Raw genomic sequence first — 14,479 nt, forward strand, 5'->3', positions numbered from 1 at the left:
AACTTCTAAGAGAGGCTGCAAACGCCGCCGGGGTGCAGATTTTAGTCGGTGCCTAAACACAACCACGACAACCCCATCTCCCCCTCCCCCTCCACACACACACACACACACACACACAATGCATGGATCGGGGAGGGTGGACAGGGCGAGAGCCGCTGGCATTTCTGCACGTCGGCACCGGGGTAAGAGAGCCCTGCAGCTTTAGCAGACGGGAGGGAGGGCTGGAGGGGCCAGGAGACTCGCTTCCAAGGGGGAGGAGGGACTCCGCCCATCTCCCCCGATCCCAGCAGCTGTCCAGCCCTTGGAATTCATTGGCTTCCCCCACCCCGCCTCCCAAATACCACCCCAATCCAGCTTAGCCCCCCGCCCCACCCTCGCTGACCGAATAAGGCCGTGCAGTGTGTGGGGGGGACCTATATAAAAGGCCCGGGCGCTCCGGGACTGCGCGCGACGCCGCCGGGGACAGAAGGCAGCCGCCGTCCAGCGCCCACAGGGAGGACCATGGCCAAGGAGTGGGGCTACGCCAGCCACAACGGTGAGCGAGCGTGGGCTCGGCGGTGCGCAGGGAAGTGGGCCACTCGGGCGGGCAAGGGCGCCGGAAGATGTGGGCGGAGGGGTCGAGGGAAGCTAACACTTACTGAGCACTTTCCGAGTGCCACCGCCCACCCACGACGCTTTTACCGTGGTCTCATTCCGTTCTCCCTGGTGTGGAGCGGCATTACTCCCCACTGGAGGGAACCGCAGCGCAGGGAGGCGTGGGAACTTGCCCGGATCACACTGCCTCCGACTGAGAAGTCAGACCACCGAGGTCCAGTTCTGATTGTCCCCTGCCCCGGGATACCGGGCAAGCGCTTAACCTCTCTGAGCCCGGTGTCGGTATAAACCGCTCTGCCTGCAGCTTCTGCCTAACCCACTGCAGCAGGAAAATGGGCATGCTTTGAAATCCACGTGGCACTGGTAAAACGTGATGAGGTCCATTTCAAAAATAAGCCTTGAGGCTATATGCTTGAGCAGGGGGCGGAAATAAACTGAGCTAAATATAGTTTTCAGGTACACCATTAACAAAGCGATGAACAGATCTTAAACACTAAGCCTTGCATTGCCCAATCTGAAATCCAAGACCTTTGATAATCACTGCCTAGCCTCTGTGTGTTTTTCTGGTTCGGTCAATTAAAAGAGGGCTTGGGTGGCGCCACCAAATAAAGCAATGCCCTCAATTTGATTTCCTAGGTCCTGACCACTGGCATGAGCTTTACCCCATTGCCAAGGGAGACAACCAGTCGCCCATCGAACTGCACACTAAAGACATCAGTCATGACCCCTCTCTGCTGCCATGGACAGCAGCCTATGATCCCGGCTCTGCCAAGACGATCCTGAACAACGGGAAGACCTGCCGGGTTGTGTTTGATGACACTTATGATAGGTCAAGTAAGTATGACACTTAAGTAGAGACGTGTGGACGTTTTTAATGTCCATGCTGGCAAAATGTGATTGATGACTGCGGCAGCTGCATTAGTGGGAAGAGGGGTCACTTCTTGTCTGAGAATGGAGATGACGTTTGACTGTGCTCTAGTCATGGAGGATTCTGTTTATGCATTGAAGAGGAATGTCTCACTCTAACCCTGGTCACTTTGCTGCTGCAAAATGGCCCCAGGCCCAAGCTAAAAGTTGGCAATGCATTCCTGAAATGAAGTTGGACAGGGAGGTGAGTAATGAGTCCAAAGGAGTGTTCTTCAGGCTCTCATGGTCTACACCTGAGGGGGTTTTTACCTCTTAACCATGGCCTGGAGAGCAAGGCTCCCATTCCCAAATGTGGAACAGATTCTAGTCTACAAAGCAAGGAACATAGCAAAAAACTTAAGTAGGCCCTCTCTTCCCCTGGTCTGTGGGTAGGGGCCGATCCAGGGCAGAGAGTAGATCTACTAGCTGAGTCAGGAAGACTTGCCTTCAATGCTGGAGTGGGGTTTGCCCGACTAATCATTTTGGTGAGTGTTTTAAGTACCTGACCATGTCTTCTCAAAGTATGATTTGCGTTTGTGTGAAAATGAAAATTTGCATTTTTTAAAAAAAACCTCTTTATTTCACCTACACTATTTTTTTCACCTATCCTATTAAGCAAATCAGTGAAATAAAAAAAAGGCTATTTAGAAATCCTTTATTTCATTGTAAGTGAGATAAGGCTCTACCTTTAATATTTTGGTGTTTGCTGTACAGTAATACATTTTTGTATAACCGCATTTGTAAAAAAAATTAAAATTATCTTTGCTGATATATAAATGAATATTCTCAATAATGTTGTAAGAAAAGAGTCATAGTCATAATTTCTACTCACTTGTAGGTTCCAAGGAAGGAATAGCATAGAAATATATATTTTCTTAAACAATCATCTGGCTGGTGTTACTTTTTTCTTTTCTCTCCATTTAAATCCAGTTCCATTCTGAAGGATAAACAACAAAATCAGTGTCTACTAGGTCAAATCACATGAAAATGCCTTTTTGTAAATAAAAATGATGGAATATTGACAATTTTGAATGGTTCACCCAAATCAATTGGACTCATAGTAACAGTTTCTAGTGGTTGGACAGAAAAATTGCAATTAATGAAACCACTCATTCCTACGTGACTGAGCTCAGATAAGCCTCGTTCTGTCGTGTTAGACCTATACTGTGGCTTTCAGTCTGTCATTTCAGCACCAACAGCTGGCCAGTCTTTTCTAGAATAGCTGCCCTCTGGATTCTGTTTTGATCTAGCTTATATTGCTAACTTTTGATTTCGGGGTTTCTGAACAGTTTCCAATATCCCTTAGAAAACATTTGAACTGCTAAATCACTCCCCCGGCTGAATGAAGTGAAACCAAGTTAAGAGACAGGTTGAGGTCTTTGGACAGCAAACTCAAATTCATGCTACTGAGAATCATAGCTGTCCACAGTGATTGACTCCCTGGGAAACGGCTGAATTTTCTATTTCATCGCATTTGAATACATTGTCTGAATTGGACGTGGGTGAAAAGCTCTTGCTTGTTGTCTTGAAGAAGACTGTGGTGGAAGGCAAGACATGGAGAAAGAATTCACATTTGCTTGGTGATTACTGTCCTGGGCACTGTCATGAACAATTTAAAGTCCCTAATCTCATTTAATCCTCACAGCAGCTCTGAAAGGTTAGTATTATTATCACCTTCAGAGGGATGCGAAAACGGGTTCAGAGAAGTTTAGCAACTTGCCTGAGATCACACAACTCGCAAGGAGGTGGAGCCGGGAGGGGAACCCAAGTCAGCCTGGCTCTCAGCTGTCGTGTTCTCCCCACTGTACCACACAACAGACCCATTAAATGCCCGTCTATTGGTTTTATTTTCATAGATGTTTATTTCACATTTTAAAAAAATTATAAAGCAAGCAAACAAAATGAGAAAGACAGAAAAGAGAAATCATTCCTTTTGATACATCCCAAGACTTTATTTTGGGAGAAAGAGACCAGTGTGTTTGGGGATGCCACCGTCAGCCCAGCAGACGGATCACCTTTGCCTGTCAAGCCTTGGCTAGAAGAGCATGTGTTTAAAGCAGGGCTCTGTAGAAGAAGCATCGAGTTCACTGCTGTCCTTGCTTCTCTGAATCACAGTGCTGAGAGGTGGTCCTCTCACTGGAGCCTACCGGCTTCGCCAGTTTCATCTCCACTGGGGCTCGTCGGATGATCACGGCTCGGAGCACATCGTGGATGGGGTCAAGTATGCCGCGGAGGTAGGAGAGGCTGCCGTAACCCACTCTCGATCTCACACAGTGAAAACAAAAAATAAGGGCAGAATAGCACACACTGTTTTTGCTTCAAGCCTGGAGTTGTGAAAAGAGCTGCAGTAGGTTTAGCATAAACTGAAGCTGCCAAACATGCTGGTCTAGGCAGTTAAAGGGATATAGGTGAGTTAGCATCGTGCATGAAGACTCTCGAGGTTATATTTAGAACTTGGCCAGCAGCTTAAAAAAAGAAAAGCCAAGGTCCCAAATGGAACCGAAAGGACAGGGATAAGTAACACTTATTAAGCGCCTACAAGCGTTAAGTCACTTGATCCTCCCAGCACGCTGTGAGATGGGTTACAGATGAGGAAACTGAGGCACGGGAGAGTTACATAACAAAGTCACACAGCCTCAGTGGTAGACCTGGCGCTTTACCTTATGCAGACTGGCTTCATGGTCCGTCTTGTCCGGTGCCTTAACTGCCTCTTTTACAAGAGTATGGTGCTTTAAAAATAGTGCTTAGTAATTCTGGCTAAGCTCATGAACGGTGTTGAAGGGGGTGCATGTGTGTGTATGTGTGTGACTCTCTATATGTACCTAAGTACTTCTACACACACAGATGGATACAGATACACACATGATTTAATATGAGCAAATGCTGCTCTCTGTTTCGGTTAACCCATTAAAGAAAACCCATGATTTTTAGCTGAGATCAAGGCATCAAGTTACAAGGAAATAAGACAAGCCTGCTGCATGTTCTCTGTATCAGGCCAAGCCTCCAAGGGGTGACAGATGCCCTGAGGTGAGGATAATTCCATTTGTACTACCAGACTCTTTCCCAGAGGCAGGCTCTGGTCAACAGAGGAGCTGCGACAGGAAGCTTGGAGGCACTTACAGACACTCTGCTAGGCAGATCACTAGGCAGCCTTTTTTTTTTTTTTAATTGAAGAATAATCAGTTACAATGTATCAATTTCTGGCATACAGCACAATGTCCCAGTCATGCATATATATACACATATATTCATTTCCATATTCTTTTTCATTAAAGGTTATTACAAGATATTGAATATAGTTTCCTGGCAGCTTAACTGTTGGTTAAACTAAACTGGAGGAGACCCAGAGATCGTCCCTGTGATGATTCCATTTCTCTACAACCCACCCAGAAAGCCAGTGACAGGAGAAAGTAATTGAGAATGGCTTCCAGACATCTTCACCCACAAATAGGGAAAGTCTAGAATATTCCTTACGAATGTGGGCATGGCTTCCAGCTTGGCCAAGCTGGGATGATCTCATACTTTTCATCTTGAATCAAAGAATTTTTAACTGCTCTGAACTATTGTATTCTCTTGTCATTCTCTAAGGCAAAGTGGGAAATTTGACTAATTTAGCTGGTACAGATATTAGCACCTTAACCTCATTAAGATGAGTTTACCACCAGGTTCTAGGACACTTGCTGCTAAAAAGGAGATGGTTATAAAACCGCCCAAGAATGTGTCTTCTTGTTTTCCCCCTCCTCCTCCCAATTAATTGTGACTTTAGAATGTTAGCAGATTCCTGCTTATAGCTCTGTTTTTCACTGTTTGATTTGGTCAGAAAGAGCACTCCTTTATACAAACCAAAATACATATTTTGAATTGGTCTAATGAAAGTTCTGTTTTCACTCATTCCACCTATCATAACTTTGTATTTGAACTATTCAAAGTTTCACCAAAATATTGCATGTTAACCTTCAGAATTCCATCAACTTCTCTGGGAGTGTTCAGCAACCTCAGATTGTATACTTATGGGGGTTATTGTGAACAATTGTATACTTATTTCCTTATTCTAGGAATTTACCTCATAACCTCTGTTCCATGGTTTCAGCTCCATTTGGTTCACTGGAATTCAAAGTATAACAGCTTTGCAAGTGCTCTGAAGAAACCTGATGGAGTGGCTGTGATTGGCATTTTTCTGAAGGTAAGGTAAAAATTGACCATATTCTTTTCAAAGTTGAATTCCTTATCGATGCTTAAGTTTCGCTCACTCCTTGTATTTAATGGAGAGAGAGGAGTGAATTTCAGTATTCATTCAGCCAGTCAAGGTATTTCTTCTAAGATCAGCTCAAAATATTTTGCTCTTCCTTAAAAGTGTACCTTTGGTCATACTCCAGTACCCCTAGCACTTCTAAACGTTCTCAGGATTCAGGATGTATATATTTGTGTGTGTGTGTGTGTGTGTGCGCGCGCGTGTGTGTGTAGGAGTGGTGGGGACGGAGCCTTTGAAGGAGCTTATGATGGTGAAGGTGAAGGCATGAGCAGTGTTGTTCTTTACCCTTTCCCCTACTCCACATCAATTGCACTGGAAACCAGAAAAGCCAATGTTGGGAACCACTGCGATGCCAAGTCCCTGGCTGGACGTCCCTGCGGCTTAGGGTGGCCACCACTCACATGACCCCAGGCTAAGATAGCACCTGGAATGTGTGTGTTGTTGAGCCAGCCATGGTTTAGAGAGGACTTAGTGTCATTAACACATGAATCTGGTGGTAACATAATCTAGATTTCAAGCCAGAGGTGAAAATCTATCTTCTTTATTTTTGAATGACCTAATTTGTTTTATGTTCTGAATTCATTGGGTCATTTTGAGTGCTTGAACACAGTACTACAGGAAGTGGAATTGAGTGAGTCTGAGCAGAAAGACAGTGAGTCTAGTGTTGGTTACATTGAGTCCATCCTAGCTCTAATTTGATTGAATAAGAAAGTGAAATGACTTCACAGAGAAGGTCAAGGACGCAGAAGTAAATCAACATGTAATTTTGTGGTTTTGTACTACAGAGGCTTGGAGTCCAAGTTTAGTTCAGAAAATACATACTCTAAAATCGCGGTGGGGGAAATAAACTTATGTTTTTGCTTAGTACGAGATATGCTGGCAGATTTATAAACACTAGTTGTAGGTGGATGGATTAAAATCAGTTTTTAAGACAATCCTAATTATGGAGAAGAGAAAATATAATTGTTGGTTTTCTTTTGTTCTTCCTTTCTTTTCTTTCTTTCTTTTTTCTTTTTCTTTTTCTTTCTTTCTTTTCTTTTTCTTTTTTTTTTTTTTTACAGATAGGACGTGAGAAAGGCGAGTTCCAATTGTTCCTTGATGCACTGGACAAAATTAAGACAAAGGTAAAAAACAACAACAACAACACATTTTCCCTCCTAGGGCATAAAGCAGAGTATGGCAGTTTTTTCTCTTTTATATTTTCAGGTGTTTTTCTTTCACCTAAAATGTATTACTAAGTTTGACTAATATGTTAAACATATATATGAAAGCAAATGCGATTATATCTGTATGTATATTTGTATAGTTTACAGTTTGTAGAACAATTTCATGTATATAAGCTTACTTAATCTTCATAATCAGCCTGTTAGATAATTACATTTTTAAGGACGTGTTTGAGAGAGAGGTGGAGAGGTGTTGCCTCGCCAAACACACACACGTACACATACACACACTCCACACAGACCCCACATGCACACACATTTGTAGAGGTACCAAATGTTTGGATCCTAGTGTTGTCCCTTCTCTCCTGAACAGCACCTGTATGTTTTATTTTATTTTTTTAACACCTTTATTATGGTATGATTCCTGTACAGTAAACGACACATACTTCAGATGTACAATTTGATGAACTTTGATAGATGTATATACACCTGTGAAACTACCGCCACAATCAAGATAGCTAACATCGCCATCACTCCCCAAGAGGGCATCTGTATATTTTAAATCTTAACAGTAGATTTCTTCTACTTAACAGACTCATTTTAATTGCCTTTGAGGCTGTTCGAATCAAACACTATATAGCTTTACCACCAGAGAAAGTAAGTATTCTTCTGAGTACAACGTTCGATAAAAATGCAAGCCAGCTTTGTACCATCGAGAATCCCAGCATTAACCTATATGAAATACTTCTGTTACAGTTTAGAATGAGTTTCTACTTTTTTTCCTTGAGAAATGATAGTTTTATTACTCTGCCTACAGTGAATAAGGAATAAAATGTTACAGTGACTGTGCCAAAGTCATACCATGTCAGGCGGCATCCCTTCTCGGCCTTTTATTTCTGAAAGGAGCGTACTTTGTTCCCAAGCGCGGTTTTCTCTCTTGCATCTGAAATCCATCCTCCCCAGACGGTGGGATGCTTGGGGCGGGCGGTGCGCTTGGGGCGGGCGGTGCGCATGCGCCGGCTCACCGCGCGGCGCGCTGTCTCCGCTCGCAGGGCAAGGAGGCGCCCTTCACGAACTTCAACCCGTCCTCCCTGTTCCCCGCCTGCCGGGACTACTGGACCTACCAGGGCTCCTTCACCACGCCGCCCTGCGAGGAGTGCATCGTGTGGATCCTGCTGAAGGAGCCGATCACCGTGAGCTCCGACCAGGTGAGCGGCGGCCGGCGCCGGCCTTGTGGGCCCGCGGGCTCCGTGACACGTGCACGCGAAACTGAACATGCGCAGCTGCTAACCGGATGCTTAGCGAACCGCTCCTCGAGTGTGCCCTGGTTAATTCCGATCAGCCTGTTGAACTTTCTAAAACTGGACTTCCAAAGGGTACCAGGCTAAATGCAGAGCTTGTCAAGGTGGTGGCGAGGCTGAGCAATAACCGCGTTTGTGTTCTGCAAGCATGTAAGGGCTCAGATGCATATGGGTTAGTTTTTGCTGACTTGGAGGACTGCCAAATACTGAGCTCTGGTTAGGAGATGGGGTGAGAAGTACAGGCCTGGGGAGAAGGTGCCGATGGAAGGGACTGAACATCCTCGGAGGGTGTATACTCTTTCTCCAGTTTCATAGCTAAGTAAGTAGAGGCTCAGTAAGGTTAAGTAATTTGCTCATGATCACACAGCCAAGTGCAGGGTCCGAGATTCCGTCTCCCGTCTGGCTGCTTCCAGTACCTTTTAACCTCTCTGCTCAGGCCTTGCTTCCCAGTGTTCATCTAAGCTGACTCCATAAACTTACACAGTGACGGCCGATTGAGTTTATTATTTGCACTAATACTGTCATCCCCTTCCACATAAGGAGTAGCTTTCATACTGACCCTCAATTAAAATAACGCTTTCAGAATTCAAGAGGAAAAGATTTTGACCAGAGGGCAGGGTGATCCTGTGTGAAAGGAAGCAAACTGTTTTTATACAAATACAGAAAAGGTTTCTATTACTCCGGAACTGGTAACCACATAACTCTGGACTGAGCGTCGGAGCCAGGTTTTGGTTTGCGTGTCTTGTTTAGAAACCCAGCGATGTCTAGCTCTTTGGTGGCTTGCTTAACGTGTCCCCGTGGTCTGAATGGCATGCAGACGGTTTTCCCCTGCCTTGCAGATGGCCAAGCTGAGAAGCCTCTATGCAAGTGCGGAGAACGAGCCCCCAGTGCCCCTGATGGGGAACTGGCGCCCTCCCCAGCCTCTCAAGGGCAGGGTAGTGAAAGCTTCTTTCAAGTGAGGCCGCGGGAGCTTGCCCTGTTCAGGAAAGGACACCGGCCACTGCGGAGCCTGGGTCCTTCCTCCTTTTGGTGCTCCTTCCTCCAAGTCTATTTCAGTTTTCCACACTGAGCAGTGAAGGTGAGAGATGCAGTCGCCGAGAAACCACAGTTACTGTTGACAAGATCTAGGACGAAAGCATTTGGCCTTTGTAATAATCATCTTTCCTGTAAAAGTAGCACTTCTAGTAAGGTTTCGAAGAAGAAGTAACAGATGGAAGAATAAAGATGAGAAAAGTGGCTCTTGGGCACCACTTTTGTGGCATCTTGAGTTTCACAGAACTTCAGTTTTACTATTTTCATATTGTGGGCTGTCTGTCCGTCTTCGAGAAATCATGAGTAATTCTCTATGTAGGAGTAGAGGTGTATGAAGATCACATAGCAATTCAACATAAGCCAGAAATTAAAATGACTGTGGACTCTAAGAATTGAGAAGATGATGCGTTTAACCCTTAAATGAAACCAACAAAAGGCCCATCATTTATTAAAATTTTAACTACTATAAAGATTGCCTGGTTTTGATTATCTATGAAAGTTAAACACATTTGACCAGGCGTTTCAACCAGTCTGACCTGATAATCTGAATTTTTTTCTGCATAAAGATGGTTGACTTTATCCTATTATCTTTCTTTACCTGAAGGAAAGCCATTCATTTTTCATTTTACTCCTTTTATCTTTGCATGCTTATTCAAATAAAAACTGCCTCTGATATCTTCCTAATGTGAGGGTGGGGTTAATGCTTCCCAGAACACATGGGAGTGAATGACCGCAGTTGTACTGATCATCAAAACTAATAAAGCCGTGAATGCCAGAAGTTGAGTGTTGTGTTTTTTAAGGAGGGCGAACTTTGTTAAGTTTGCTTTTATAACTGAAAGGTGGTGCTAATGGACTCCAGTTCTGAGTTTGGTTTGACTGGACGCTACAGACATTCTTTGTGGTGTGATTAGTGGAAGTCTTGTGAGGAAATTGCAGACAAGAAGAGGAATGTTTGGGTAGATGTTTGAGAGTGTGGATTAGTTTCCAGAGGCCTCAAAGTTGATTTAGGATTTGGGGGTTCATGCCAGTACCATGGTTGCTAATTTAGCGGCATGAAATCAAGTCAGAAATGTAGCCTTGAGGTCCTTATTTTTTTAAATGTGCATTGGGATGACATCAATCTAACCCTGCAATACTCTATACATCGAGACCCTCAAAACATTTACTATCTTTAGACATCAAGTCTGGTTTTGCCGTTAGTGGCTTTGACACAACTTTCATCACACCACTGGCTAATATGTTAACTTACTTTAGAAGATGGCAGCAATGAGCGAGTTACCCCAAGGAATGACAGCGGTGTTGGGTCAGGAGAATCCCGCGATGCCGGAAGTCAAGCCATATGACCGAGTCCCAGGAGGCTAACGTTATTTAATAGATTACCACTTGGGCGAAGTAACACCAGGCTGGTCAGTGCGAACTGGATGTGTTAATTAAATCCCTTGAAATTAGGAGGTGTGGAGCTTTCATTAATTAGTGGTAATACACAAGCTGATTCTCTCAGGGTACTTACTTAGTCCTGCTGGGAGCACTGAAAAAATGTAGCCAGTGTACACTCTGTGGGGGGAGGGAGCATAACTGAATTCCAGCTACGGGGGTGTGCTTACTCAAGTGCACAGGCTGAGCAAGGCTGGAGCTGTTTTAAGGGGAAGTGTCCAACCAAAGGAGGGCCTCTCGCTGGGCCACCAGCTCCGTGAGGGCACAGATACAAGTCGCGTACACTAACATTCCCCTTTTTGCCTCGCATGGTGTCTGGCACATAATAAACACTCAATAAATATTTAATGCATAAATGATGTCATGAAAGTAGCTGAACGCAGGACAAATGCTCCTCTTCTTGAACAGCATATGATTAAGACTCATCCGCTTTTTTGCTCATCTCATTTAGTTAGACCTTTTAGGAAAATGATCCCTCTAGCTTCAGGTGATAGCTTTCCAGTAAAGCATATTCCTTGACGCCACCATTCCGAGTCATTGCCCGTGATCATAGTTACCACCCAACGTAAAACTTCCTCCCAACTCCTGCCTGCACTCAAAGTGCTGAGTTATTACAAATGTCCCTTGGAATATTGAAACCACACTTGCGTCCTCCTTCAGTGGGTGGTGGGGCGGGGGGTGTCACTTTCTAATCATGCGCAGGCTTCCAAACCGTTGCATTTCAGGCACACACAGCCCACGGAGGGGACGTGGCTAGGAGCTGCTGTGGGGAACGTATTTCAGTACCTGCCAATGTGCGCTTCAGGGTATAATCATTGCAGGTATTTTAAAATTTCAACATAGGGCAGAAACTAATTTGAATTAATTGCGTTGTAGTAGTCCGATGACTATACCCTTTAAAGTCTATGAATGGGGCAGTAAGAATGTACTGAATATTGGGCACCGTTACATTTTGAGAGTGCAAATATAGTTCCTACCCCTTTAATGGGGAAGCAATATATTTATGAAGAGGTAAATAACTACTCAGGACCACTGGTCCGAAATTCTTTATGTGCAATCAGTGACCATTTATGTAGACGAATAGGGAGTATTCCACATAGAACATGTGAAAAATAAACAACTGTGGGTGAAATGAAATAACTAGGGGTGAAGCTGGTCGACTGTAAAGCTTGGATACATGTGAAAAATTTGCATGTCAGCTATTCAGATAAGAGTTGGCACAAAAAATTGTTCTAAAAGAAATACATAGGTCCAAAACCACATCAGAGACCACACATAAATAAAATTAACTAGATTTTAGTTTCTCCTCTAATGCTTTCTTATTTGCTGTTAAAGAGCAAAGTATATGATTTTAGCTGAGGAAAAGGAAGTGAGAAGAGGTAAGAAAAAAAAGAATAACTGCAAATGTCATATTTTTAGAATTTCAGATTTAATATATGAAGAGTTAATGATTGTTTAAACTACCCCTAAGGGAAGCATTTAAAGACTTAAAATGCAAATAAGAAGGCAAAATCAAGTTTCATGTTATTTTCTTTTAGATCACTAGATGATGGCAAAACATTTAAAATTTTTCATTTGGGGCACTAGATGGCAGCAAAATAATTACAAAAATGACACATGAAACACCATTTGCAGAGCAATGAGGATTTGAAAAAAATTCTGAGCACACTATTTCCTTTTCTCAAATGTTTAATATTAACCATCAATAGCTATGTACAACAGAAAAGATAGTGAGAGATTCTTACATGATTCTGAGCATTTTAATTGCCAAAAGTGAGGTCTACAGTTAGTAGTTGCTGCACTAAAACCGAAATAAATGAGAAACAAACATTTCACAGCCCCGTTCAGTCTTCTGGAGTCCTGGATGCCAATCACACAGTGCTCGCCAGAAAGGTGGCCTCAGGCAAGTTGACCTGTCTGTGCCGCACTCTCCTTAGCACATGGATGGATGTGGAGGGCATGATGCTAAGTGAAGTAAGTCAGACAGAGAAAGGCAAATACTCTATGGTGTCACTTACATGTGGAATTAAAAAAAATACAACAAACTAATGAATATAACAAAAAGAAGCAGACTCAGATACAGAGAACAAACTAGTGATTTTGGGGTTGGGAGGGAGAGAAGGGGGTGTGATAAGGGGGTGGGGGAGTGGGAGGCACAAATTACTGGGTGTAAGGCAAGCTCAAGGATGTATTGTGCAACACGGGGAATATAGCCAATATTTTGTAATGACTGTAAATGGAAAGTAACCTTTGAAAATTGTATAAAAAATGAAAATTTAATTTAAAATGAATTAAATAAGCTAATAAATCTAAATCTCCTAGAATAGTTATTCTAGCATGTAATAAAACTCTCAACAGGGGTTGACTGTTTTCTTCTGTAAATTAATTTTACTCCAACTAAGAAAAATTCTAATGGCTTATTCAATACCTAAAATTATGTTCCTTTCTTTGTCTATGGATAGCATCATGAATCCACATCTTATCAATTCAGATAATTCCAAGGAGTTACCATACTGGGCTCCCCTAATGGATTCCCCTCTGAGTTTGGCATTGGGGGAAATGGTTTTTAGAAACAATGGTGATTAACACAGGGAACTATGTTCAATATCTTGTAATAACCTCTAATGGAAAAAAATATGTAAATGAATATATGTATGTATATGCATGGCTGGGACATTGTGCTGTACACCAGAGATTGACACATTGTAACTGACTATACTTCAACTTAAAAAAATAAATATTAAAAAATTGTGATCAACAAAGACCTACTCTTATAGCACAGGGAACTGTATTCAATATCGTGTAATAACCTATAATGGAAAATAATCTGAAAAAGAATATATATATATATTATTTGCTGTACACCTGAAACATTGTAAATCAACTATACTTCAGTAAGAGATCAAAATAAAACAATGACAATAACTTCAGTCTTATACTTTGTAGCAGGAAAAACAAGACATGGTCACATTCTAGCACAAAGCTAGAAGAGAGAATTCAGGGAGGATCAGAGAATTTTTCCAGAGAAAGGCTCTGTTTCAAAGCTTCACACCTGACCTGAGGAAGTGTATGATCAGCAAAACATCCAGAAATAAACCCAAATAAAGAAGTGGGAGTCCCGCAGTGTTCATTCTGTTTTGCTGACCGGCAAATGCCGGCAGGATCGAGTCCCTTGGAGTGTCACATGAAGTGGAAAATCTATCCTCATCATAAGTATGGAAAGTCTTCTGACTTGAAATTTATTTGGGGCTTGTCTGGGCAAGCCATGAAAATCAGAATCCTGAATGAGACGCCCAAAGTCATCCTGGGGTTGAGTTTATCCATTTGGGGACAACTCAACTCCAGTTGTACCAAACGAAATAAAATAATTGAGGCATAAAAACTAGGACCAAGGGAATGACCAGAGAACTAATGAACTCCTTTAGATTTGAAACATTAAATGGCAGCCACTTTGCAAGTTGGCCAGGTTGATAATCACAGGTAATCAGCGGGGGTAAGAGCCAGTACGCGGTGCAGCCACAGGGGACTGAGCGCACTACAGCAGCATAGAACCCAGTGATTTAAAAGCTAATTTTAGCGAGGTGCAGTAAACAGGGAATCGATTCTCCCTTGTATTTAAGTCACTCCCAGGTAAGAGGAGCCTGGAAGCTCAGGAAGACGATTTTGGCCTTTAAATGTACAAATTTCCTGTTTCAACTTGTTTGTCTATTTCAATCGTGCTCACTCATCTCATTTGAAATTTGGATGCTTCCAAACACATTTGTTCAAGGGAAGTCATTCCCCCGAGGGCACTTGGA

General features: G+C 43.0%; 1 protein-coding gene across 1 annotated transcript; it reads left to right on the top strand.

Annotated features, from left to right (window-relative positions):
• Positions 1–294: 294 nt before the first annotated feature.
• On the top strand, positions 295–10,026 carry CA3 (carbonic anhydrase 3). The gene is made up of 7 exons (XM_031441404.2): positions 295–535; positions 1,231–1,428; positions 3,616–3,734; positions 5,591–5,683; positions 6,814–6,876; positions 7,968–8,123; positions 9,056–10,026. The coding sequence occupies exons 1-7, from the start codon at positions 502–504 to the stop codon at positions 9,173–9,175; spliced, it is 783 nt and encodes a 260-aa protein (XP_031297264.1). The 5' UTR covers positions 295–501; the 3' UTR covers positions 9,176–10,026.
• The last annotated feature ends 4,453 nt before the right edge of the window (positions 10,027–14,479 follow it).

Source organism: Camelus dromedarius, chromosome 30, assembly GCF_036321535.1.
Source record: "Camelus dromedarius isolate mCamDro1 chromosome 30, mCamDro1.pat, whole genome shotgun sequence".
NCBI classification, from domain to species: domain Eukaryota; kingdom Metazoa; phylum Chordata; class Mammalia; order Artiodactyla; family Camelidae; genus Camelus; species Camelus dromedarius.

What these genes read in the sequence shown, in the direction of transcription:
- CA3 (XM_031441404.2), top strand. Translation starts at nt 502, where the DNA reads ATGGCCAAGGAGTGGGGCTACGCCAGCCACAACG. An exon ending in TGACACTTATGATAGGTCAA is followed by an intron (nt 1,429 to 3,615) that starts GTAAGTATGACA and finishes TCTGAATCACAG; the next exon opens with TGCTGAGAGGTGGTCCTCTC. An exon ending in TCACCGTGAGCTCCGACCAG is followed by an intron (nt 8,124 to 9,055) that starts GTGAGCGGCGGC and finishes CCTGCCTTGCAG; the next exon opens with ATGGCCAAGCTGAGAAGCCT.